Source organism: Carassius carassius, chromosome 46 (genome assembly GCF_963082965.1).
Source record: "Carassius carassius chromosome 46, fCarCar2.1, whole genome shotgun sequence".
Classification (NCBI taxonomy): Eukaryota; Metazoa; Chordata; class Actinopteri; order Cypriniformes; family Cyprinidae; genus Carassius; species Carassius carassius.
This window is the reverse complement of record NC_081800.1, coordinates 16,337,774-16,364,559: the sequence shown is the minus strand read 5'-3', so window position 1 is coordinate 16,364,559 and position 26,786 is coordinate 16,337,774. Positions and strand designations below refer to the sequence as shown.

The window sequence follows — 26,786 nt, the reverse complement described above, 5'->3', positions numbered from 1 at the left end:
ACAGATAGCGGTTTTCTGCCTCCTAGATGCGCGCGCATCCGGTATTGTTTGTATACAAGAAACCCTTATAAAGAGCGTGCGCGAACATAAAAGCAAAAATGCATTTTCAATCATTCAATGTGTAAAACAAAGCATTGCAAGACACCACATTAAATGACCTTTCTTTTAAAGTGGAACCAAAATTACAAACAAAATCAGTTCCTCAGAATAAAGTGAAACATGCGAGCACATCCTGTGACAAGAGCGCGGCCCCAAATAACCACATTGCATCAAGATGAACGAGATAAGAATCGTTTCATTCAGTGTAGGCCACATAATATCGATGAACAGATTTGTTCTCGGGGGGAGGAGAAGGCAAAACACAACAAAGAAACTCCATTCATCTCTATTGCTTGACCATGCTGTAGGGAGTTTGCTTCCGTAAGGGAGAGTCCTCGTCAAAAGAGACGGCAGCAGACTGGCGGGCTCGTCCGCACTTTATAAAGCACTTCATCAGCAAATCATCACTGTTAAAGAGGTAAATCAGTGGGTTGATCGCACTATTCATGCATGCCAATCCATTACCAACTTGGTTTGCGATGTACACATAGGGATACCATTTCTGACACGCGCCGTCCAGTTTGGAGATACGAGTTACCAGGTTTAGATTTCTAAAAATGTGGTAAGGGATGAAACAAACAGAGAAGAGCAGGGTCAGGATGACAACCAGCCTGATACACCTCAGCTTCAAGATGACATCGATGTCTTTCTTTGTCATCAGAATAAACGCCACATGCCCATAACAGCATAACATTATTAATAACGGGATCCCAAATCCAAGAACCGTCCTTCCGATGCTGTACTTCAGGTATTCCCTGATGTATTTGTCCGAAGTTGTGTCAAAACATGATGTTTCGTTTTTGACGGTTTTGTCAAAGAACATATCCGGGAGAGACTGAATAAAAACTAAAAACCAAACCAGCGTAACAATCAGCATGGAGAGTCTCGCTGTAATTCTGCCTTTAACTCTCAAAGTGTGCACGATGCCGAGATACCTGTAAACACTGATGCATGTGAGGAAACCAATGCTGCCGTACAGGTTGATGCAGAAACACAATCTTAAAGTCTTGCAGAAAACATCTCCAAATTTCCAGTAGCTGTCGGAAGCGTAGTAAACCACCAAAAAGGGCAAGGTTAAAATATATAAAATGTCCGCCAGGCAAAGGTTGAGCACAAAGATATTTACATTACCAATTTTCCTCCAGTTATCATACATAGATTTCAGCCCCAAACAGTTGCCAATTACTCCTAGAATGAAAACAGTCACGTAGACCGAGGGCAAAAATTTGTGAGTAAAACCAAAATCGACTGATTTGCAGGTTGAATTGGACTCCATCGTTCATTAAAAACGAGACTTTCTTGCTAGAGGATGGAGATGCTTGAAATTCTCGCACATGAATATGTTACAGGAAGTGTGAGCACGTTGAGATCTCTTCTTGACTGAGAAAGGCACATGTGCGTTAAAAAAACTTTTAAACTCTGAACTTTGAGCTTGAACTAATTTGTAAAAACAGATTTTATGAATTATATATAATAATAATAATTACTAATTATAATAATTTAATGATAAAGTTATTATATAATTATATATCGTAATTAGCCTAGGCCTACATATGGTTATTTAGCTATACCCGGGGTCCATGTAATTAAAAAATATCTCACTTATTATCATTCCACTGAATATCCTCTTTATTTCTGTTGTATTTTCCATTATTGTACATACAGTAATACCTTACAAAATGGAACAAATTCTACCGAGAGCAAACTAGAGCATCTAATTCTTGCTGGCCTTTCCTCGTAAAAACAAGAGAGGGCAGCGTTACACTTCTGAATCAGCACATTTCATACATAATGGTAATTCAAAGTGCATTGCATAAAAGAAAAGAAAAGAATAAGAACAGAAATCACAACAATGAAACAAGGAATTAAAATACTTCAAAAATGATTTAAGAGTTTTAAAATTAGTTTAAAACAGTTAAGAATAGATAATGATTATACATAAATTATAGTGTAATTAGTTCGGACATTGCACAGTGCTCATTCAATAAATGCACAACTAAACAGATGAGTTTTGAATCTGGATTTAAATTGTTTTAGCATACCTAATCTCTTCTGGAAGCTGATTCCAACTGCGGTAGGCATAACTAAATGTGGAATCCCCTTGTTTTGTGTGAACCCTTGGTATTTCTAACTAACTCAATCCTAATGACCTGAGTGGTCTCTATATACAGTGAATATGTCTGCTATGTATTTAGGTCCTAGGCCATTGAGTGATTTATAAATGAGTAAACGTACTTTAAAATCAATCCCAAATGTAACTGGAAGCCAGTGTAAGGACCTGAGGACTGGTGTGATATGCTCAGATCTTCTTGTTCTAGTAAGAATCCTGGCAGCAGTGTTCTGGATGAGCTGCAGCTGTCTAAGGGTCTTTTTGGGAAGGCCGGTGAGGAGACTATTACAATAGTCCACCCTGCTTGTGATAAAGGCATGAACAAGTTTCTCCAAGTCTTGGCTGGAAACAAAACATCTTATTCTTGCAATGTTATTTAGATGATAGTATGCTGAATTAGTTTCTGCTTTGACATGACTACTGAAACTAAACTGTAGAGTGAGAGACTCGTGGTGGGAATTCAGTATAGAGCTACTAGACCCCAATAAAAGGAGACAGGCACACAGCACAAAACATTTATTACTGAGAATTTATGATGAGATTTAAAAAAAAATAGTTTGCTTAAGGTCTGAAAATGCTGTTAACTTTTGACTGCAAGGTGTGAGGTGACAATTGACAGTGCATTGAAACTTAAAATACGCTAAATGAACAAATATTAAAGGTTCTAGTATTAATGAAAGAAACATACAGACATAAACAAGTATTTACATATATATACAGTCAATCCTTTTGCAAGAAATTAGTAAACACTAAAGTATGGCTAGTGTCAGTCTTCAAATAAAAGCCTGCAGTAAATACAAGTGAAGAGGCCACAATTAACTAAGTAGGGATAACTGCAGGCTGGAGCAGTGGGTGTGGCCAAAGATAAGGGCATGCTGAAAGGTAAGGTGTGGATATAAGGTTTTCTAATTGTTTAGAGTTATTGGTAGTTAGAGGGATTAGTTTCTGATGTAGAATTCAACTTTCAGCATGCCACCTTTTGCAACTCACATTGCTTCGACCTGCAGCTAACCCTGTCTCCATTTAACTGAAAACAAAAAAATTGTCTAAATTTCGCATAGCATCTAAACATTGCTTCTTCTATGTGCAATGTGATTTCCGGTAAATTTCAAATCTAAGACTAAAGTTTCTTTGCTTAAATCCTGTTTCTCTCATTTACATAATTTTTCATCTATTGTGAGCTAACCTATTTGAATTACACCACATGTCATCTTAAGACGTTGTCCTGGAAAAAAAAAACAGTCACATCTCAAATGGCTTATGTGCTCCTCAGTGCTTTAAGTCGAACAGGGTTTTTGTCAGTCAGTAAAATGAAACTTCAAATCTTGAGTTGGGTCCGTGTAACTAACACGCAAAAAGACATGTAAAACCCAGAGCGTCCAATATGAATCTACTAGACCCAAAGTCAGCCTATAAAAGAGTGAGTGTCTAACCCAAGAAGGGAGTCCCTCTATATGCCCCTCCAGATGAATAAGGGCAGTTGTAATGGCAGATGCAGGAGTTGATGGTCATGACAGCATGATTAAGCAGTCTTCCTCCAGGGCAGCGGAAAGTGACCAGGGCTGTGCCAGTGTGGTAAGGAGTGCAACAACGCTTGTCTTTACATTTGCCACAATAACGGGGCCTGTAGAACTGTGTACTATAGCAGCCCTGGTGGAAAAGCCGCACCGGGGTCACTGACCTGTGGGTGGGTTGACATTTCCTCCTGGGCCACTGAAATATAGAAGTTGGTTAGAGAATGTTTTGAATGGTCAAAACTGAAGCATCCTATGGTAGATAGGAGACATACCTGTGGGTTTCTTTGGAGAACAGGCTGACAGGGTCGGATCATACACAAGCGCATCTGCATCTCCAGGCGACAGGCCAGGTTTTGATTGGAAACCCGTGTAGATATTCCAGGCCCGCAGGTGTGTGAGCAAGCACTCCACTCTGAGCTCTGGTCTATGCAGTTTGAACCAGGTCTGGTTTGGTATGCAGAGTCTGCAGGCAATGTCTGGTCACTCCCTGAAGCTGCCATCCCAAAAACAAATCTCTTGTTATTTCATGTTGAACTTAAATATTAATTCTAATCTCAATAAACTTTATCGAGCTGTATTATTTTGTAACCAGCTCTTACCATCTGACAATAATTGTTATGAGAATCCCAAAGAAGCAATACCAAATACTTCTATCCCCTATGAGATGATAATCAGCCATTTATTGGCAGTGTTTTGTGCACATAGATCTGTTAACGTCCTCACTGTAAACACATTCTGAACAAAATGTACCATTCCAGCTGATTTAACTTGGGTGGCAGTGCTTTTGAACACCTTCCATGCTCTGTCTGGCTTTTTGGAGTTTAATTGTTGAACTAAACAGACATGAGTCTTGTTATGAATCATGGAAAGTTGCCTTCGGGTAGAAGCTAAAATTTGTGCTTTTGGGTTCCATCTTGGCAAGACATTTTCAATTAAATGGTCAAAATCCCACAGACGGGAATGTAATTCAGAGTTCTCAGAGATTCGAATAAGAAACATGTAAAAAGATTTATGCAAAATCTCCAAGGAAGACAGACGGTTTTCATTTCAGCTCATGGAGTAGGCCTACTATTACATCAACAACAGCCTTTGTGTATGTTTTATGTCTTGATTTGTTTGCTGGACACAAACTGTTAATAAAAGTACCTATATGAGCGTCCTGAAGCACTGTGTTGTCCATATTTTCACACACCCACTCTTTACAGCATTTTCCTGGTTGTTGAACCCTTCGAGGATGAGGGCAGTCTGGGGTGGGCAAGAGAACATCTTCACTGCACCGGGGCACACAGGTCACCCCTCCACCTGAACAACGACACTGAAGAGCACAGGAGGGCTGAAATACCTGGCCTTCCTGGTAAGAGACTCCATTATGTTCACAGCCCAGGTCCTTCTGACCTAAAAACAAAGGTTCAAAAGATTACACTGATGACACTATATGCAATACAGAAGGTCTAAATGTTCTGGTCTTCTCATAAAGGTTTATTGTGAAAGGTTTAGCACAGAAGCTGTAAGTTCTGCTTCCTAGACAGGCCTTACTGGCTTTGTATTTCATGTTCCCTCACTGTAAAAAATATTGTCTTAAACACGAGTTGAATTAATTAATTTTATTAATTTAAATGAATGTCAGGTTAAAATTTTAGGTTGTCATTACTTTTATCCTGCCATAATTCTATCACTTATTTATTTAAAAGGTTTTATTAAAGTAAAAAAAAAAAATTATTAATAAAATTCTCAAATGATAGCATAATAAATCAAATTCTCAAAATAGCTGCATGCTAAATTAAAACGCAAATACAATTGTATGTATTCATAAACTATAAAAATATATAATTAATATTTTATATAATTATATTTAGAATTTGTGTTTGATGAACTACTATTTATTTGTATTTATTTTTTAGAATTTGATTTATAATTTGAGTAGTTATTTTGAAAATTTATAATGAAAATAAAATATATTTATATTATAATTCCAGTACAACCCTGGTAAATCAAACCCAATAAATCAAATTCTCAAATAACTAAAGTAGTGTAGCATAAACTGTAAAAACAAATATAACTAATATCATATGTTATTGTATATACAATTTGGGTTGGATATTTCATTTAATCATAAATTCAGTACAACCCTGGCATAATTAAAACTATTATTTAATACTCAAATGATGAAATACTCAAAGGACATCTCAAAAGATAAATCAAATGCTCAAACCAACATTACAAATGACAAATTATATGTGCCATCCCAAAATTATGATAGTAACTGAACTTGCCATGTGAGCCATGTCAGTCAAGAGCTATGGGTGGAGCTTATGGTTGTAACCATAATGTTAATGCTGTGTATTAGGTGGTGGAAACTCACTGACACACTCTCCTGGGTCTCCAGGGAAGCTGGCGCTATAGTCACATTGCAGGCCGTGCTGAATGTCACATGGAAACAGCTCACTGCAGGCCTCACCCTGCTGCCGCGCACACACCTGACAGCACTGGCACCCATCGAAAATGAGAGGAATGCCTTCCTGGCAGTCTGGTAGAGAGATTTGGCACTGACAAGGGCTGCCACACTGCTGACAGCACACCTAAGACAGGATACAGGAAGACTTGTTATGTAATGACTGCAACAGAGCATCAGAGTATGGGTAAAATCTATACAAAATCTGTACATCTGCTCAATAATACCATGTGCCCAATGCTTGAATGCAGTTTCAATAATCAAGCATTACTGTAATATACATTGTATTTCTTTCAAGTTTCCATTAATGCTTTATTTTTCATGAATGCTTCTAATAATATCACTGCTGGTTTTTAAAATATGCAGCTTTGTTAAAAAAATTGATAGCATGAGTAGAAGCAAAAGGGAAAGAAAAAAAATCTCTCATGCGAATCACTGACGGTAAGTATTTCCAGGCTTTGAATACATAAAACATGCTTTCAATTATAATCTAGTGTTAGAGCCAACAAGCTTAAGATGAAAATCATTCATTTGTACAGAGCATTGACACTTTAATTAAGCTTTAATTTCCAATTTCATTCAGTCTGTACTGGAAAACCCTGTTTATTATGAACTCTCTGAGGCAAAATGTCCCTCAAAAAGTCCCTGATAAAGAAACATTACAGTATCCTCTTCCTCTAGACTCTGAGCATAACAGTTTACAAAACTGTAACCAGATCTAATCTCACATCTGTTGCACACAAAAAAAAGCTCAACACACACATCAGAAATATTTTCACTGGCAAAATGCATACATGCAAATAGATTCTCACCTGTGAGCCTAGGTAAAACAGCAGTGCCCATGCCATCAGACTGTTTCTTTCTCTCTGTAGCTTGTCCATCATTTTCTGCTATATGTTCCACGACAATGAGATTTTCTACTTGTGTTACTGTTTTCTCACTGCCTGGCTCTGTGCACATGCACTTTTATAAAGTCCTTGCTCTGATGTCATAGCCTGACTGCAGGGTAAACAGTGGCTGGACCTGGATCAGAAATGTTTCAAATTCCACATCTCCATTGCCCATTTCCACAACCAGGAATTATTTTCTCCCTCTGCTCGTCTGCTCTGGTGTGCAGAGGTGAAACATTGACTTTTGGAAGAGAAGACAGCATATTGTGGTTTGCTCTTGACCACATCCAAGTTTTCTGTTTTCATTGAAAGTCTAATAGCTGTTGTTTATTGAAAAGCTACATCAAATATGTTTAAATAAAAAAACAGACTGATAGGCATGGTTGGGAGTAAAACATTGCACGTTAATTCAGGAAAACAGTTTATATTGCATAACTTACATATTAGACACAATTGCCACTAACTTTGTGTATTTTTATCCACCAATAATTCCACATGAAGTAAAAATAGAATTTAACAAAATAGAAATAGAATATTCAAGAAACACACAGTCATGGTGCTCATGAATGTATGAGTAGTCTGAATGAATCGGATGAGTAAACAAAATCAATGACTCTCTAATAAAGACCAAGCCTGAAATCGCATGTTCTCTGTGAAGGTACTTAATAATTACTTTGTGACCATTAAAAATAGTATGAAAGTGTGTTGTCTGTACATATTTGTCATGCTGACATTTTCATGACTCATGTGACACACCAGTATCAGTTGAGTTGCTTTACTTTCAGATTAGCCATGATTTCAAGGATTACACACTGCAGTTCTGCCATCTTGCTGTTCGTTCCCCATACGACGATGAGATGCTAAAATCTTTGTATTGGATCAGGGCTAATTACCAACACCAAATAGACCTTCTAGTCACTCAAGGACTGGAGGGATGCTGTCATCAAGTGTCTGGAGCGTGTCTGCCCCCAATTCATGCCACAACCTGACCCAGAGCCCAGCCCATCAAACTGAAAGCTTCCCTTGACTGTTTCTTTGTACCTTCATCTTTGTGTGATTATCGCAACCAGTTGTATAACACTATTCTTTTTGAATACGTTTTTTTATATACAGTAGTAACTAGTAATATACAGTAGCCCTAAGGGCAAGTTTTTTTTTTTTCATTGACTCAAGTAAAAAAAAAATAGATGTGAATCATTACCCTACATTATTTTAATTGGATGAATGAAAAAAAAATTCAGTGTAGAAAGTGTCATTGAAAATCCCCATTACTAATAGACACTGACAGTCTGTCTGGGAAGTGATTTTTTGAAAGCTTGCTCAGTCACCAAGTTCGAGGACTGGAACTAATTGTTCTTTGAATTGTAATAGCATTTAAAATAGAGAATGTGCTTCCATTTAAACTGTGGGTGTGTTACGACCGGAGACCCAGGGAAACACAGGAGATGAGAGATCCAATTGCAGTGTGGGTTTTAATGGGTAATCCAAATCAGCATCCAACAAGCAGGGATCAAAACCATAAATCCATTCAAAAATAAACAAACAGGGAAGGAACAGGAAAGGGAACAGGACACTCGGAAGGCGAGGAAACTGGGTGACGGAATGAAAGGACTCCATGAAGACATACAGAAAAGGCCGGTTAATATAGGCAGGGTAATGACTATCAAGTGAAGACACCTGAGTGCAATTAACAGGAGTGCAATTACTGTGATGAAGGAACAAGGCTTTGTGGGAATTGTAGTGCTTACGGTGAGGTGCCTATGGGGAAGTGAGACCACTAGTGGAGACTCAGGGAAACAGAGACCAGACAGCGTGACAGGGTGGCACTGAAAAAGAATTTTTAGCTTCTCAAAAAGGCGTTATATATTTTTTCATGTGAAGTGCTCAGACAAAACAATCCTAATGAAATGCAGGATGACCCACTGGGAATGCCGGTTTAAATATAGACCTAGACGGGAAATTCACTTTTACAAATACCACAGCTCTTGATAATTCAGCTGGAACACATGTGGCCTGCCAGATACAGCAAAAGTCAAGTGGATATTAGTTCTGTCTAAAAATTCTGTCCAGCCACTCTTATATTTATTTTGACATCCCTTCCAAAAATCACAAATGATTGGAATGTACAATATCACCGTGAAGGGTACAGGGCACACATCTCTTCATGCAAAAAACAGTATAGTATTCTGAATGAAAAATATTGTCTTATTCTTGAATGATTTTGATTCAGTTTAACAGTGGAGGGATAGAGTAATCTAAATATTATTATCCTATAAATGGTATTAAATAAACATTCAAAGTCCAGTGGAAACATGTTTTAGGGTGTCAGGAATGTGTAAATTTGTTCTGGAAGGATGATCCACAAAAATATTGTTTAAATATTTAGAAATTAACTGAGCAAGGAAAGCAGATGTGGGACAAAGACTCCCTCTTTCATGTCTAAAATACAGCCAGTTGTGGTTAAAAACTAGTCCAATAATGTCTCATGGAAAAGTTTTCACTTAAAATGAAGTACACGCATTGAAATTCACTTGCTGAGTGCCCAGGAACTTACTTGAGTTACCAGGAATACAGGATATTGGAAAGGCAGCCTCATATTTATACACTAAGCTGTGGGCAGGAGTGCTTTCATTTAACACCTGCTGTGGTACAGCAGAGTAAACCCCTAAATACTAAATGACAGTGCAGTGAAATTCTAGAATCTATGTACAACAGCCCTAACAGGTAACCTCTTTCAGTGTGGTGTAATTGGTTTCATTCTAGAAATATTCTGTGGACCTCATTATGCTTTTGGTATTGGAAATAGGTTGTCTTTGTATTTACTACTTATTTCACATTGATTCCCATGCAATGCACGTGATATTCAGTGCACACGTGGATTTTCTCTCTGTTAGCTCCTTAGTTTCTGCACACGCTGCAATAAAAAATACTTGATGAATCAACATGCTTGACCAGACAAACCAAACATAATTCTCACATTAATTCTAACAATACTTAATGTTAAAAAGTCTTTGGTTTGCCTTTGAGGTTTGAAGACTTTGGCCCCAACTGCAATGTGTCATAGTTAAGCAGTTGGAGTCATAGCTAATAATTTGAAAACTGAAAACCTTTTTTTTTCCTTTGTATCCCATGACGATATTAAATTTCCTTTCATATGAATCTTAAATCTAACCTGACACTGAGACCAAAACATTTAAAAACATCTGAATAATAGGAATAATGTACAGCCAGACAGACAATGCTAAAAATCACAGAGGCAGAGCTGATATTTAGGGGGCTTTTCACAAAATAAATAAATATATGAAATATTTATATTAGAGGAAATTAATGTATAAATTTATTTGTATTAACACTACCACTAAAATCACTGATTGGCAAGATTGAACAATCAGAACAAATGATTCTTGAGAGCCGAGTAACAAATTATTAATTTGTCAGGACAGACCGACTTATCATTTTTATATTCTATTGATTGATGTTATCAGTGCTTTGTTTGTTCACCATCAAAATTGTAGCATGCAAAGTAAAAAAATAAAGTTTCCAGGTTGCTTTTTTTCTTAACCGTTATTTAAGCCGACTTCTTACACATTAATCGCAGCTGCAGCCCAGATGCGCAGCAATGTACTGTAGATGAATCAGCCTCTAAAAAGAAGAACCTGAATCTGACTAACTGTTTTTGAGGGGAGGAAATGATACCTAAGTTCCAAGCATTCTAACTAGATGTGAAACTGCACAAGTCGAAACAGGAAAGCCTATGATTTCTGAAAAGCAAGGGTCAAGTAATGATGTTTGAGAGAAAGCAAATCTGACAGTCACAGGAAAGATGGCAGACAACACACACAACCACATGCAGTAACAGCTTTATGGGAAGAGCCCAGTAACCACCTGGAAGGGAATATTAAAAATAATTCAACTGAATCTGTGAAATCTTTCAATGTAAACTTCAGAAGTCATATTGAAATTTACAGCATGAGAGGTGAGGCATTCTGCAGAACAGTGATGTGCACTGAAATCACATTCCGAGTGCTGGTGGGACCTCCCTCGGTAGAAATCATGTGCGGCACACTTAAAAAATAATAAAAAAAAGTGTTCTTTTAAGCACTGATCATAGAAAGGTTGTTTGGAGCTCCCAAAATGTTTTTTTCTAAGGCATCACCCCAAAAAAAAAAAATTGGAACCTTTATTTTTAATATACCATCATTCACAAAACACAAAACATCCCGTTCCTTGAATATAAGTCAATTTCACGCTGCATTCAGCACAAGATTTTCATCTTACCATCACAGCTTGTGTAAATGAACAAGTCATTATTTGGAAATTTTGGTGTTACCTTATCAAAATTTGAATGATATAATATTATGAAACAATACCAGATCAGGATCACTCCATTGGCCAGGTTACTGGAAGCTGAATTTTAAAAAAAAGTACTGAAGTTCATGCCTTTAAATGAGCAAGAACAAATAAATACAGGACAAAGGATAGATTCACTGCGGTTACTTCTTCCTAACATGTGGTCAGCAGAGTCAATATTTTTAACAGATATTCTGCTCTTTAGCTAGGACAAGATCTCTACAATCTCTAACATTCTAACATAATCTAACAGTGTCTTGATCGAACAACATGTGTAAACTATATTCGGTCAGCATATCTGTCATATCTGATGACAGTTTAGAGTGATAGAAAATGGTTGGCTTAAGAAGACGCCACAGATGCTTGAACAATAAACAGTGGTGCTTTATTCTGTTACACAGGGGTGTCATGTAAGGAGCCACAAATGACAGGAAAGAGACGCAAATAAATGGTAAATGGAAAAATTCATGTTTTTACATCTGCTCAAAAGCTTTACATCTCTATTCATGTCTTAATAGCATAAAAGGGGTTTATAGAAAGTGTGGTGCTACCACACTCCTAAGCAGTGTTCCAGCAGACTTATGTATGATACATTTAATGGGATGTTTTTGCTGAAACAGAATAAGGTCCATGTGGCTTCACGCAGGGTTAGAGTTGCAGGATTAGGCCAAGTTAAATAAGGGTTGTTGTTTAGGAACTGCTCTAACAGCAAGGGTTTAGAAAGAACTTTGTTAAAATGTAATGTTTTAGGCATGCTGTAAAAGTTATGTTGCCTACTATTTGCTCTGTCTCTTATTTAGCGAGTCATTTTGTACATGGTTTATGATGTGCTCTATTCAAGAACAAACACAAAACAAGACAATTCTGTGCATTCAAATATTTAACACACAAACAGTCTTAGTTTGATTAAAGAGGTGCATACTGTATGCAATTGCAATTTGCTAAACATGATATACCAGACGTGTCAGTTTTTGGTTAAAAAATAAAATAAATAAATGTAAAATAATAATAATAATAATAATATTATATATATATATATATATATATATATATATATATATATATATATATATATATATGTGTGCGTGTGTGTGTGTGATTTTGCCAAGTTCCTGTTTCAACATCTTTTCAACAGTATTGTTCAAAAATATAGACTTAACCCAATCCCTATCCAAAAACCTTACCCTACACATAATTTATTTCTAAAATCAGTGTGAAATGATAGTTAAATAACAAGGTTGTAGAAGCACCTAACCCCCATCATAAGCCTAAACAGATATTTTCTGAAATGTTTCCCTCAATTCTGATTGGTTGATTGGAATGTTGTTGCAGGATCAACTAGGATGTTGATCCAGTCCAGGATCATGTTGTATACTCTCCGTCCACCTCCACCTAATGGGCCTTTCACACAGGACGCGGTATGCGCGGCGCTGCGCTATAAACCCCATTCATCTCAATGACTTGCGCCGCGCAAGGACGTTTTGTTGCTGCGTCGACCAAAGCGCAAGCGCAGCGGTGCGCATTATTTGCGTGCTCGCGTGCACGCCGCGGTCAAAGTCCAAAATAGTTTAACTTTTGCCGCTGCGCTCTGTGACGATTACCAGCGCGACCAATAGAATCGGGGGATCCAAAACAAGCACGGAAATCAAAATGGATGAACGGCTAGTACTGTGTGTGTCAGAATTTCCTGAGCTGTACGATACAAGTTTGAGGTAGTATAGGGACATCGTCAGGAAAGCTGTGTCATGGAGACATATCTCCATTCAAGGAACAACAGACTATGATAGAGCTCCCGCTAAAAGTTTTTAAAACTCCGCCTACGCCATAGCGCAGCAGGCCCGGTTCTACGGGGGTGCTTGAGGGTGCTAAGCACCCTCAAATAAAAGTGAAACACCCTCAGATGAAAAATTATTAATAGCACACATAAACGAGATTTTTGCTCTTGCCTATAATAGGATAGCCTACACAAAATAAATAAATTAATAAAATTAAACAAATATATATATATTAAATAAATTATTTCGTTATGCTTTCGTGTTTAATGCATTGTAGTTGTCCTTTCGTGATCGCGATACGCAAAAGGTGAAGCTGTCTCTTTAATTGCCCACTTTGCTTGCATGCGTGCTTCCCGCTCAGAAATTTTGTTAGCTGACTTTCTGAGACGGGGCTTTAGGTAACGTAAAAATAAGTGTCCATTTTTAATCATCGTGGACATAAGAAAATGGCTCAAGAACGCACAAACATCTACATCGCAACAACAACAAAACGACACGGATGAAATAACACCACCTGCCACTGCCGATGACAGCAGCGAATCCCGCCCTAGAGCTTAGATTCTCTGCCCGAGTTCGACCCGACCCGACCCGCGGGCCGGGCCGGGCCGATATTTCCCGCCACCGTCCTCGGGCCGGGCCGGGCCGATATTTCCCGCCACCGTCCTCGGGCCGGGTCGGGTCGGGCCCTTGATAAAGAACGTCACGTGTCATGCGCAGCATCTCGTCCACTCGCGGTCTCGCATGCGTGACGCATCACACCTGCTGTGCGTGCTGTACGAGCGCCCACCTCCCGCTCTCTCTCGTGAGGCCTGCAATTCATCGACTGGCCGCTTGAGGCTGGCTGCAAAAGGGAGTCAGTCCCATAGACTCCCCATGTTAAAATGCCCAACTTTACAGCAGGAAAAAACATGTTTACAGCCTGGTTCAAAAAGTGATTTTGGTCTAAGTAGCTAATTTTGCCCTTCATGACAACTGTGAGGGGGGTGAATTTTCTTATAACTCATCCGTTTAAATTATATTAAGACTTAAAGTTCTGCATAATTAAGGGCGTAGCCACTTGAGTGACAGGTGGATTGCCGCTGCTGACACTGCCGTCGTGTTAGGTGGGTGTGGCTTCAGCAACTAGCTCCCGCCTTTTGCCCATTTTTGATTGTCCGGCAGAGTCGGCGGTGACGCGCTGCCAAGGTGGCGACGGCAGCGCGTCACCTACACACTTTAGGATTCAAAAACACACTTCAGGAGACTACGGGTGACGTCACGGACACTACGTCCATGTTTTTATACAGTCTAAGGTGCTGTACTATTCAGTAGAATAAGTGCAACATGGAGCTTGAAGAAGCAAAGAAAAAAAAATAAAACAGGAGAATTAACTTTGAGCAAGTTTGGAGGAAAATCGGAGGTATGGAAACATTTTAAACTAGTCGTGGGGAGTGACAACATATGTGTTGGCTTTGTCTCGTGCATTAAATGTGGCACGCATATATATATATATATATATATATATATATATATATATATATATATATATATATATATATATATATATATATATATAACTGCGCAGCTCCCCCCTATCTAAATGATCTAGCACACCAGCACCTGCGGTAAAAAAATAAATAAAAAAATCTGGCGACGCCCCTAGTTATAACGGCCCACATATTAAAAATGGTCGGGTTTAAATCGGGCTCGGGCTCATAATTACAGTGAACGTGTCGGGCCGGGCTCGGACACAACGTGCTCAGGCTCGGGTAGGGTCGGGCAGGGCTGGACTGGGACAAAAAATCGGCCCGGGCATTTTTGCCCAGACAGGCCCACTATATGATCATAAACACCACCCATCTTTGCATGCCCTTAATTATATTATATGCATACCAACTCCTATTCATTAAAACCACTAATGCCATGTAATGAGTGAGTATAGGAACGAGTGAGAGTTAACAGATTAAATAAGTCAAAATTTTATATTTATTAATACAGTTGAACTATACTCCACAGCGGTGAATCCTAAAACAAGCTATGAGCGGCTCTGGCATAGCAATACCAGTGTTTCTTACAGGATTTTTGTTAAAACTATGGTGGTGTGTCCTCGGTCCTCCTAGGGGAGAAAATTTTGTGCATTTTAATGTTAAATTCATTAATCTGGTGCACTTTGAGAATTCAAAATTAAAAGCTCCAACCCATATTCAGTGTGCAAATTAAACAAAGAAAAATTCAAACTTCTTTTAGTTACAGTGTCTATTTACATTACACCTATACAGTTATAATATTAATCCAATGACAGTAATAGCCATATTTTGTAAAACAAATGCACAAAAAAATAAAGGAAACTTTCTTAATTAGTTGTACCAATTTCTATACTTGAAAGAGATAAGCACATGATCTTTTATTTTGACGCAAACTGCATCAAGCTTTTATTTTGGCGGAAAACATGGTTTACAAACGCCTCTTATTAAATTTCTAGTGAATTGCGGTAATCGTCAACTATGCAGATGTGGAAATAATCTACACTCATGACATGGCCTAAGTGTTTTGAAAGTAGTTATGCTTACCGCAGGCTCTACACTTTCTCATCTCTCTCCTGATCCTCCTGATCTCCTGATCATCTGCCACAGGAGCTGATGAAGGTCAGAAAACATATATTTTGACACAGTTTACAGTGTCTGCTTTAAGGGCCTGGTTCTATTTTTTCACGCTATTTATCTGCACATTCCTTGCGTTTCTTCTCCATCTTTTTTTACAGATACACACTGATACTGCTGCCGCTCGCTCACTCGTTTAAAGTTGTGACTGGGCCAGCCCAGTGTCAATCAAGAAAAGAGCCAATGGGCCGCTGATCTACGTGTTTCATGGGCTGGTCTGTCAGAAAAAAAACTAACACTGACTTTGACCAATGCATTACACCGGCACAAACCCAGCGCCGCCAATTAAGCAAAACAAAACAAAACGAATGGGCCGCCGATGTACAAATTTTATGGGCCGTTTAAAAAAAAAAAAAAAAAAAAAAAAAAAAAAGTAAGAGTATGAGATATATCGGCCCAAAAAGCACGTCGGCCCACCGGGCAAATGCCCGGTATGCCCAATGGCCAGTCCAGCCATGGGGTCAGGCTTGATTAGTTGGGCCCAATCTAAGCTCTACCCCGCCTTACAACTTCACTTTCACCGCATGTCACCCATGATAAATCACAGCAAGTAGCATGCTCAATAAGTATTTTGTGTAACGTTATGTGTGTTGTGTAACGTTAAGCTAGCGCAGCTTCTTGGTCTTTTGCTGTCAATTGTTTTGAACTGCTTTTCGTTGTTATTGGAGTTGTCATAAAGAATATAGCAGCAATACCTTGGTGTAATAACGTTACTGCAGCAGTGCTTTATCAATATGTTTATGCATAACGCTAACAATGAATGACTGATTGGGTGTTGATGTGTTGTCATGGTTGTCATATTGTACAGACCCGGCAGTCAGCGCTAGTGCATTATGGGTAATTGTTTGTTGGGAGTTGATTTATGCGTTATTACAGCAATATGGTTGGGGTTTGTGTTAGTAAAGTTACGTGTGTTTATGTTCAAGTTAGGTTGGATGTTCTTGGTACATTTTCTGCCTTGTTATGTAAAAATGTGTCTCTCACCGTCATGGAGAGAGACGTGTGTAAGGCAGTGACTTTTGGCCATTCTTGGAGTGATCAATTGAAGTTGAAGCCGGTTACAGCAAGGGTAGCACCACAGTGTAGGTAAGCTATTTGCGGCATGTTTTAATGTTTTGCAAAGTGAAGATTGCTGCTTGCCTACATGCTATTCTATAATTTACTGCCAGATCGTATATTGTTTAACTTCACAGCAATTACAGTAGTATTGTTGTATACAACATCCCCAATTTTGAGATACTATGTTTCAGACTGATGACTGAGCTATTTTTCTACGATTATGTAAGCAGCACCCTCACTATATTCAGAAGCACCCTCAGTGATTTGGTTCTAGAACCGGGCCTGTAGCGCAAATCGCGTTGTATCTGAAGGGCAAACGACGCGCATACCGCGTCCTGTGTGAAAGGCCCATAACACAGAAATGAATACACTTATGACGTTCTGCTGACATCTAGTGGTCAAGTACCCTTAGCTAGGCAGTTTACATATCTAAAATTTACGCCCAAGTATGGAAATAAATCATCCTTAACAACAAATCACAATCATCGAAAATAGTTCTTAAATAAAACCACGGTTCTGACTCCAAAATATCCTAAACGTCTGTCTGTTTTGAAGTAGGCCTATAAAATTGCGCTGATCCACACGAGAGGGCGATGGGAAGTGGGAATCATCAGAGAATGTCTAATAGACGGGCTCTGGAATCATTTTCTGCGAATCGACTGAATAGTTCTTTTCAAGAAACTAGTTTAAAAAACAATTTTACGTCAATTGTGTCATCAAGTGGGGGCTGCACCTTAGAGGTCCGATCATAGACTGTAGCAGACCAGCAACTGTTTTTTACTTTTTTTTTTAACAAATGTTACTTTTTTGAGTTCGTTAAACGCGGTCCTTCCGCAACAAATAGTTCCTAACAGCAGTAGTAGCTAATGCAAGAGAATGTTCCGAACTGCCTTATCTAACAAAAACAGAGAATAGGAGCTCTTTATAATCTGCTGTGTCATTATTATTATTATTTTACACAACCGTTATATAATATTTTCTCACAAACATACATCTGCTCTGTTAACGTCTGTTTGATGTGTTTTAGTTTTAAAACCGATTCGCGGTACAGTTCGAATTTGCAAGTGTCATTACAGTGTAAACTGATGGACATACAGAAATATACCTGAAACAGAAAACTAATAATTAGCTACATCAGTTTTCCATCCTCACTTCGGAAACTGTAGGCTTCCATATAGACGCGCTGCACACACATCAACATACCTCCGCCTGAGAAGCGTTTATTATTATTATTATTATTTATTATTATCAGTGATCCACAACCGTTTGGTGAAGCGGTCATAGATGTGCTGTATCATGAATAAAACACAGCTGCTGTCCAATCCGTATCGAGGAATGGAACTGTAAACACTTTTATTTTATTTGTATAGGCTATTACGTGTATTTGTAATGTGTATATTTGTTCTATATTTGTTCATTTTTTAAAAACAAAGAAAAAATAGCAAAGATTTTTATCTTCACCCACTTTGGCTTAAATATTCGTCATACTTTTTCATATTTTGTTACCTTAAAAGGCTTTGTCTTTATTATAGCGAAGTTAGTTTGGCTGTATTGCTCAAACTGCTTGCAAAATAGAAAAACCGACATAACAAAGATTCGTGATAAAATAATGGCCTACTTCTAAAATAAATAAATAAATAAATAGATTTGTGACATTTTTGCCATAGCCTATCACCCACCCCTAGCCGAGGGTGAACAAACCCATGATGAACACAAAAGATGATATTTTGATGAATCTGGATAACCAAACAGTTGCTGGTCCACATTGACTTTGACAGCAGGAAGAAAAAAAAATACTATGAAAGTCATTGTGGACCAGCACCTGTTTGGTTTTCCACCTTCTTCAAAATAGCATTTACGTTTAGTAGAAGAAGGAAACTCATTCAGGTTTAAAACAACTTTTGAGTGAGTACATTAAGGTATAAAAAATAAAACATTAACCTATTTAATTTTGGGGCGAATTTTTCTTTTAATGTTAATCAAACCATACACAAAGAGAAAATTCACCCAATACTCCCTGTAGAGGTAATATCTATTTGCATTAAAGGGATACTCCATCTGAAAATGTAAATTTTGTCATTAATCACTTACTCCCATGTTGTTCCAAACCCTTAAAAGGTTCGTCTTCGGAACACAATTTAAGATATTTTGGATGAAAACTGGGAGGCTTAAGACATAGACTGCCAAGTTACACTGTCAAGTGCAGAAAAGTATTAAATACGTCGTCAGAATAGTCCATCTGCCATCACTAGTTCAACTGTAATGTTATGAAGTGACGAGAATACTTTCTGTACTTGAATAAAACAAAAATAACAACTTTATTCAACAATTCCTTTGTCAACAGTCTCCTCTGTCTCTCTCCATATCACCCAAACTGCCTACGTTCTTCTGTATCAGCCGCGCCACAAGGATGCACTGTTTTCTTTCAAATCAAAACATAAATGCATGCTTCATAACATTATGGTTGAATATAAAATAATGCAAAATATTTTAGTCTTCACCCACTTTGGCCTAAATATCTGTCATACTTTTTCATATTCTGTTACCTTAAAAGGTTTTGTCTTTATAATAGGGATATTAATTTGGCTGTATTGCTCAAATTGCTTGCAAAACAGAAAAAAACAACATTACAAAGAATCATGAGAAAATCATGATATTTCTTTAAAAAAACATGTGCTATTTTTGCCATATCACCCACCCCACACCAAGGGTGAACGAACCCATGCTGAACACAAAGGAAGATATTTTGAAGAATCTGGATAACCAAACAGTTGCTGGTCTATGGTATTTTTGGTACAAAACAACTGAGTGTCTGTGACAGTGGAATTTGTATAGTTGTAGAGAATAGCCGCACATGTGTACCAGTACATTTGAAGTTACAGACAAAAGTTGCAAACTTGAAGACTTTTTCTCCTTTTCCACAAAGACAACACAATAGTTACAGCTTATCGAATCCTTCACTGCAGGTGCACAAATCCTATTCTCCCAGTATGCCCATCCCTGCTTCACCTCACAAATCCTTTTATTAAATAGATTATTATTACTGTCATAAACAAGATGATTGAATATATTGAATATATTTAAATTATAAAAAAATGTACAGTATAACAGTGTGTGATTTCAGAAAAAGAACAAAAATGTACCTTTATTGGTATTTGCTGCTGTCAGGTCTGGAAGATGCTCGCAAATGTTTTTATCATTTTTATTTTTTTCCTGCTCGTTTGGGTGCCTGATAAGCACCTAAACTACACTGTAAAGAGACTGCTGTACCTTTTTTACAGTAGATGGATGTATTATTACTGTATTTTCATTTAAAGTATTACTGTATTGTCAGTGTTAGTACTGTTCAGTTTATTTGCATTTTTTACTGTATAAAACAATCCAATTGCAATACAGTTGATGGCAGCTTACTCACCTGTTGTAAGCACCACTATGATGACAATCACAAGAAAAGACTCCAATACACCTTTACAGATGACATGACAAATGACCACAACCTGAAAAATAAAAATAAAAGATGTATATAACAACGTTTCTCTCTGATCTCTGAACAGTGCCCGCCATTGCCTCTGCAGATGCACAAATCACTTTTGCACCATTTGTCACACAGATATGTGGTGCAAAAGGGAGAGCGCATGAAACTTTTCATTTACAAGTGAAAAACAGTTTTGTATGGAACTTAGTGTCTCGTAATATAACTTAGTATCTCGTAATAATGAGAAACTTCCTTGTAATAATGAGAAACTTTCTCGAAATAAAAAAATGTAATAACAATAATATTAATCAACATGCGCAACACAAGAGTGACGGCACGCTAGCCATATCTATTGGTTAAAGCCATGCAAGAACTCATCAGACATTGCTTGTTCTGTAATCTAAAGTGTATAATGCTATTATCTGTCATTAAATAACGATTTCAGATAAATCATCTGCATGTAGTCTTTTGTTAATTTGTAACACTGTTACTCTGCCAGATAGTTATTAGCTGGGGCTTTCATGCATCACATGCATACAATGTTCATACATTAAGCCATCTCATTTCAAAAGCACAAAGCATTGTCGTTCATTACCACTGCAACCTCTTGGTCTTCTGCATCCCAATTCTTGCAGGGCAAACTCTTAATGTGAAAAATGCTTAACGTGGCTTGAAGTACAAAGACAGATTGAACCAAATTCAGTACAGAAATGAATGAACATCCATATTGTATATACAGGCATGCAGGTGGACCCAAAATATGAAAGCAACACAAAACAGCAACGCTTATGCATTTTCTACAACAGTTTACCATAGGAAAATGCTTAACGTACAACTTTGGGTGTTGTGTTCAAATTCTGGGCTCTAATGCTAGCCTATATGCATGATCAATAATATTGTATCCTGAATTTGTCATTAAGCATTTTTTCACGTTCACATGTCCTGCAAGAAGCGGTGTGAAGACGCCGAAGCATAGATAAGTATCTTCACAAAATGTGTGTGATTTTTGTTTCAATATATCTTCTATATCTGAAGCCATGAACTATCATGCTGGCAGAGTTACTTGTTTAAATGTGTAATGTCTTTCATTTTGTTGTATTTTATTAGTCGAGGGAATCCCATATATTATCTAATGCACATTCCTTATTCTCATAAGCAGATATAAAACCATTTGCTCTTACCTCTGGGACCTGGATATGTGACGAAAAGACTTGGATTCCTCCCCACACCCACACCTGCTCAGCTAACATCACACTCTTGAGTCTTTTATAGCTTTTGAATATAATTTGCTTTAAACCCCGCTGCATCACTGGGTTCGAGTCTCGGGCCGGCAATACCACGACTTAGGTGCCCTTGAGCAAGGCATCGAACCCCCAACTGCTCCCCGGGCGCCGCAGCATAAATGGCTGCCCACTAGTCCGGATGTGTGTTCATGGTGTATGTGTGTTCATTGCTCTGTGTGTGCACTTTGGATGGGTTAAATGCAGAGCACGAATTCTGAGTATGGGTCACCATACTTGGCTGTATATTAAGTCACTTTCAAGCATAGCTGCAAGTATGCCATGTGTTAACCACAAAGGTCACAACTGCATGCTAGTATAGTAAAAATAGCACAGCTAGGGTAGAGGTTCCATTTTGCAAGTTTGTTGCAAGATGCATCCCTATGGAGGTAAATCAGTAGCTAAACTCGATGGTTGTAGATCTGAATGTGAGAACTTGTCATATTAATATTTGTATTTGTAAGTTAAAATTTACACTCACAGCTTTGATGTGAAAAGCTGAATCTTTCAATTTGAACACACAGACAATGATCAAAACACCCGTGTTTTGAATTGGAAGTTGTAGATTAATAGTCACAAATGTGTAGAATGACATTCACACAAAGAAAATGACATACACACAAGTTTACAACATATTTACTTTTGCACTTTACTTCAGTTTCGCTGCACAACGTCAAGTCGGCACTTACAACCTCTCAGATCTGGAAGTACAAGTTCAAATCCTAGCGCTCTGACTTTTGCTACTCTCTTTGCGGTATTCTGTTGCAAAACTCTCTTGTGCACTTGTATATGCAGATGTGAGAGAGCAGAGCTGGGGGCGGGGCTTTGGTGCGAATGAGAACATTTTATTGGTCGATGCCCGACCAATGAACAACGCCAATTCTTTTCACTGAATATCCTTAGCTTTGACATGATTTTAAGACACTGCATTAATTTTGCCATTCAGGTATTATCTAGTAGACAAATAATGCAACATCTTTTATATGTATATCCCACTGCATATTGCAGAGTAAACTCGCTTTACCAGAGCATGCTTTGATCTCACCGGCACGCGGTCACGTGGTTCATGGAGCTATCAATAGTACTAAACTAAACGTTTTATCAATATGCTTGAAATGTATTAATTGGGACAGCCAGCAGTTTCGTTATATTTGCAGCGATTTCTAGTAATTTGTAACACATAAAGTGCATTGATTATGCATGGATAACTGCGTTGACCAATGAGTATGCCTTACAATAGCATTTTATACTGGAAAATGGAACAGCATTATGTTCTCTTGCTCCTCCTTGGCATTTAAATGTGACTAAACAATTAAGTGTAACTTTTAACCAATAAAATAACTGTACTACGTTAACTCAGTCCTGTTTAGTTAATTTGAAGAGATCATGGTACTAAATAATATGCGCAATAATTATGATCCACGAATGACCATTTGAAATATAACATTTTCTAATATGGTTATTAGTTATACTACAATAACTGTAGTATTTAGGTTTAAATTCCAGTGCAAAGAGGCACGCTTTACATTAGAGGCATTTGGTGGCCAGAAAGATAATATTCATATGCAATTCCATTGCTTAAACACTAGATGGCCTTGTTGATGTTTAATAAATACATGTATTTAGCTCTCCTAGTTGCTCAAAACAGTATTTCGGGTCATAAGTGCTTATTTTTTAGGTTTTGCTGTTTAATGTACATTTAGACATTATTAAACACTCGATTTTTATTTAAAAAAATAATAATAATAATGTTGCATTTAAAAAGGTTCATTACTGACAAGCAAATTAGGAATTTAACCCAATGAAGAAGTTAAAATTATTTTTACAAAACATAAAAATAATAAAAACAGCATTATATTGCAACTCTGGTAGAGTGATATGCAGTGGGATATACATATAAAATATGTGGCATTATTTGTCTACCAGATAATACCTGAATGGCAAAATGTATTATGTATGTAGTCTTAAAATCCTGTCAAAGCTAAGGATATTCAGTGAAAACAATTGGCGTTGTTCATTGGTCGGGCATCGACCAATAAAATGTCTTCATTCGCACCAAAGCCCCGCCCCCAGCTCTGCTCTCTCACATCTGCATATACAAGTGCACAAGTGAGTTTTGCAACAGAATACCGCAAAAAGAGTAGCAAAAGTCAGAGCGCTAGGATTTGAACTTGTACTTCCAGATCTGAGAGGTTGTAAGTGCCGACTTGACGTTGTGCAGCGAAACTGAAGTAAAGTGCAAAAGTAAATATGTCGTAAACTTGTGTGTATGTCATTTTCTTTGTGTGAATGTCATTCTACACATTTGTAACTATTAATCTACAACTTCCAATTCAAAACACGGGTGTTTTGATCATTGTCTGTGTGTGCAAATTGAAAGATTCAACTTTTCACATCAGAGCTGTGAGTGTAAATTTTAACTTACAAATACAAATATTAATATGACAAGTTCTCACATTCAGATCTACAACCTCTCGAGTTTTGCTACTGATTTACCTTTATACATCCCCTACCTTTTCTACCTGCTGAATAGGCAAAGCACACAGCGACTCAAACCACAAAGGTTAACACCGATAGACATGGGGTACATCAAAAACATACATTTGAAACCAGTCTTGTTTTGACTGGAGCTTTCATTTTTACCGATTCTAGGTCATCCCTTAATGTTTGCAGCTCCAGATTAATCCTGTTATTAGTCAGCCATCTCTTTTATCAGCTTCATTATTCTTTTTTCAATGTTTCCTGCTTCCGCATCAATTTTATTACAGTTCTCAATTTGAAATTCATATTGTGCTGGTATTCCAGGTTTCTTCTTTGTTCGGCGACGCTTCTTCGCTTTCGCTTGCTTTTTGGTTTTTCGGCTTTCTTCCACTTGCATCCCTCAACATCAAGTCAACATTTTTTTCATTTGCTTCACAGTTCCCTATAGAAAATGTCCCAGCCGGGAAATTATCTGAAAATCGCATACCGGTAGGTTATTTGCATTATTAATGGATAATTCAACAATTTCTTCATAAAATGCCTAGATTTCTTAAAATGAAATATTAGTTTAATGTTTGAAGCCATAACTATCTGGCAGAGTAACGGTGTTACAAATTAACAAAAGACTACATGCAGGTGATTTATCTGAAATCGTTATTTAATGACAGATTATAGCATTATACACTTTAGATTACAGAACAAGCAATGTTTGTGGTGTTCTTGCATGGATTTGACCAACAGATGTCGCTAGCGTGCCGTCAGTCTTGTGTTGCGCATGTGTCATTAAGATTTTTTTTTGTGGATATTCATTATTTCGAGAAAGTTTCTCATTATTATAAGAAAGTTTCTAATTATGGGAAACTAAGTTATTATTATGAGAAACTAAGTCATTATAACAAGAAATATTCTCATTATTATGAGAAACTGTAAATATTACGAGAAAATGTCTCATTATTACGAGAAAGTTTCTCAATATAACGAGTTAATTCAATATTGTGAGAAGGTTTCTCATTATTATGAGAAACTAAGTCATAATTATTAGAAAGTTTCTCATCATATTTTACATTTTTTTCTCAACTGTGACAGGAACGGGCCATAGCTTTGAGACTCTCAGCAGCAGATTCACGCCATTGTCAACATGGACTTGTGTTTGTGCTAGAAAAAGAACCCAAAGAAATATATATATATGTAAGAAAACATTCTACAAGTGTGCAAATTGCAAGAATTCATTGCAAGAATTCACATAGGCCTACTAATTGGCGGATTTACAAAATTCGTCCGTGATTTCACATTTATTATGCAGGTGTGTGAATGTGTGCACTATATTCATTGCAGCAATATTAGGGAAACGTGAACATACGAGTTTCTTGATTTGTGATTCATAGAATAGGATTCGTGCACCTGCAGTGAAGGATTCGAGAAGTTGTAACTATTGTGTTTGTGGAAGAGGAAAAAAATATATACAAGTCTGCAACTTTTGTCTGTGAATTCAATTTTACTGGTACACGTGTTTGGCTATTCTCTACAACTAAAAGTTCCACTGTCACATACGCTCAGTTGTCTTGCACCAAAAATATGCACCAAAATGGTTCAGTGTGACTTTGATAGCAGGGGAAAAAATACCATGGAAGTCACTGTGGACCAGCACCTGTTTGGTTTTCCACCTTCTTCAAAATAGCGTTTACGTTTAGCAAGAGGAGGAAACTCATTCAGGCTTAAAACAACTTTTGAGTGAGCACATCAATGTATAAAAAATAAAACACTAACCTATTTTAATTTTTGGCTGAATTATTCCTTTAATGTTAATAAAACCAAACACAAAGAGAAAAATCACTCAATACTCTTGACTGAAAAATGTAATATGTGCTTTAATAGGAATCATTATTATATAGTGATTTATTTTTATATTTGTTCATTCACTTTTTTGAATGCTTGTACTAAATACACCGATTGTTTATCTTATTTGTATGTGTATTTGTAATTTGGATATTTTTTTTGTTGTTGTTTTTTTTTATAATTATAGTTTACATTTTTTAATAACTATAGTTATTAAAAAATGTAAACAAAGATACAAATTACAAATCGGTCATTACGGATATTTAGGCCAAAGTGGGTGAAGATAAAAATATTTGTCATTATTTTATGAAAAAAAAAATTATCTTCACCCACTTTGGCCTAAATAGCCTATCCGTCATACTTTAAATATTTTTATCTTCACCCACTTTGGCCTAAATATCCTTCATACTTTTTCATATTTTGCTACCTGGAAAGGCTTTGCCTTTATAATAGGGAAGTTTGTCTGTATTTGCTCAAATAGCTTGCAAAATAGAAAAATCAACATGACAAAGATTCGTGATAAAATCATGATAAAAAAAAAATTCCCTTATCACCCACCCCTAGCCGGTCTGTGCACGCCACTGCACACTCACACACACACACACACACACACACACACACACACACACACACCCACCCACACACACACACACACACAACAGGGTATCTCAACATTATTTTTTTCACGGATTTGTTGGTCCTGGTGAAGTACCCTATTTTACTTTGTATTCAAACATTAAGAATGCATGCATGAGTTTTACAACCTTTTAAAAAGTAACTCCCGGTAGCTAGTTGTTATTTAACTGACATAAACTAACCGTAA

At 37.3% G+C, this 26,786-nt stretch overlaps 2 protein-coding genes across 2 annotated transcripts; both read right to left on the bottom strand.

Annotated features, from left to right (window-relative positions):
- Positions 1-231: 231 nt before the first annotated feature.
- On the bottom strand, positions 232-1,429 carry LOC132129329 (P2Y purinoceptor 1-like). The gene has a single exon (XM_059540878.1). It carries the CDS (start codon positions 1,373-1,375, stop codon positions 386-388), a length of 990 nt encoding a protein of 329 aa, XP_059396861.1. The 5' UTR covers positions 1,376-1,429; the 3' UTR covers positions 232-385.
- A 1,974-nt stretch (positions 1,430-3,403) lies between these two features.
- LOC132129327 (CCN family member 2-like) lies at positions 3,404-7,145 on the bottom strand. The gene is made up of 5 exons (XM_059540875.1): positions 6,991-7,145; positions 6,089-6,305; positions 4,873-5,121; positions 3,999-4,219; positions 3,404-3,922 (listed from the first exon to the last, which is right to left on the bottom strand). The coding sequence occupies exons 1-5, from the start codon at positions 7,060-7,062 to the stop codon at positions 3,638-3,640; spliced, it is 1,044 nt and encodes a 347-aa protein (XP_059396858.1). The 5' UTR covers positions 7,063-7,145; the 3' UTR covers positions 3,404-3,637.
- Between the last annotated feature and the right edge of the window lie 19,641 nt (positions 7,146-26,786).

What these genes read in the sequence shown, in the direction of transcription:
- LOC132129329 (XM_059540878.1), bottom strand. Translation starts at nt 1,375, where the DNA reads ATGGAGTCCAATTCAACCTGCAAATCAGTCGATTTTGGTTTTACTCAC.
- LOC132129327 (XM_059540875.1), bottom strand. Translation starts at nt 7,062, where the DNA reads ATGATGGACAAGCTACAGAGAGAAAGAAACAGTCTGATGGCATGGGCA. An exon ending in AGACCCAGGAGAGTGTGTCA is followed by an intron (nt 5,122 to 6,088) that starts GTGAGTTTCCAC and finishes CTTTGTTTTTAG; the next exon opens with GTCAGAAGGACCTGGGCTGT. An exon ending in TTCTCCAAAGAAACCCACAG is followed by an intron (nt 3,923 to 3,998) that starts GTATGTCTCCTA and finishes TCTATATTTCAG; the next exon opens with TGGCCCAGGAGGAAATGTCA.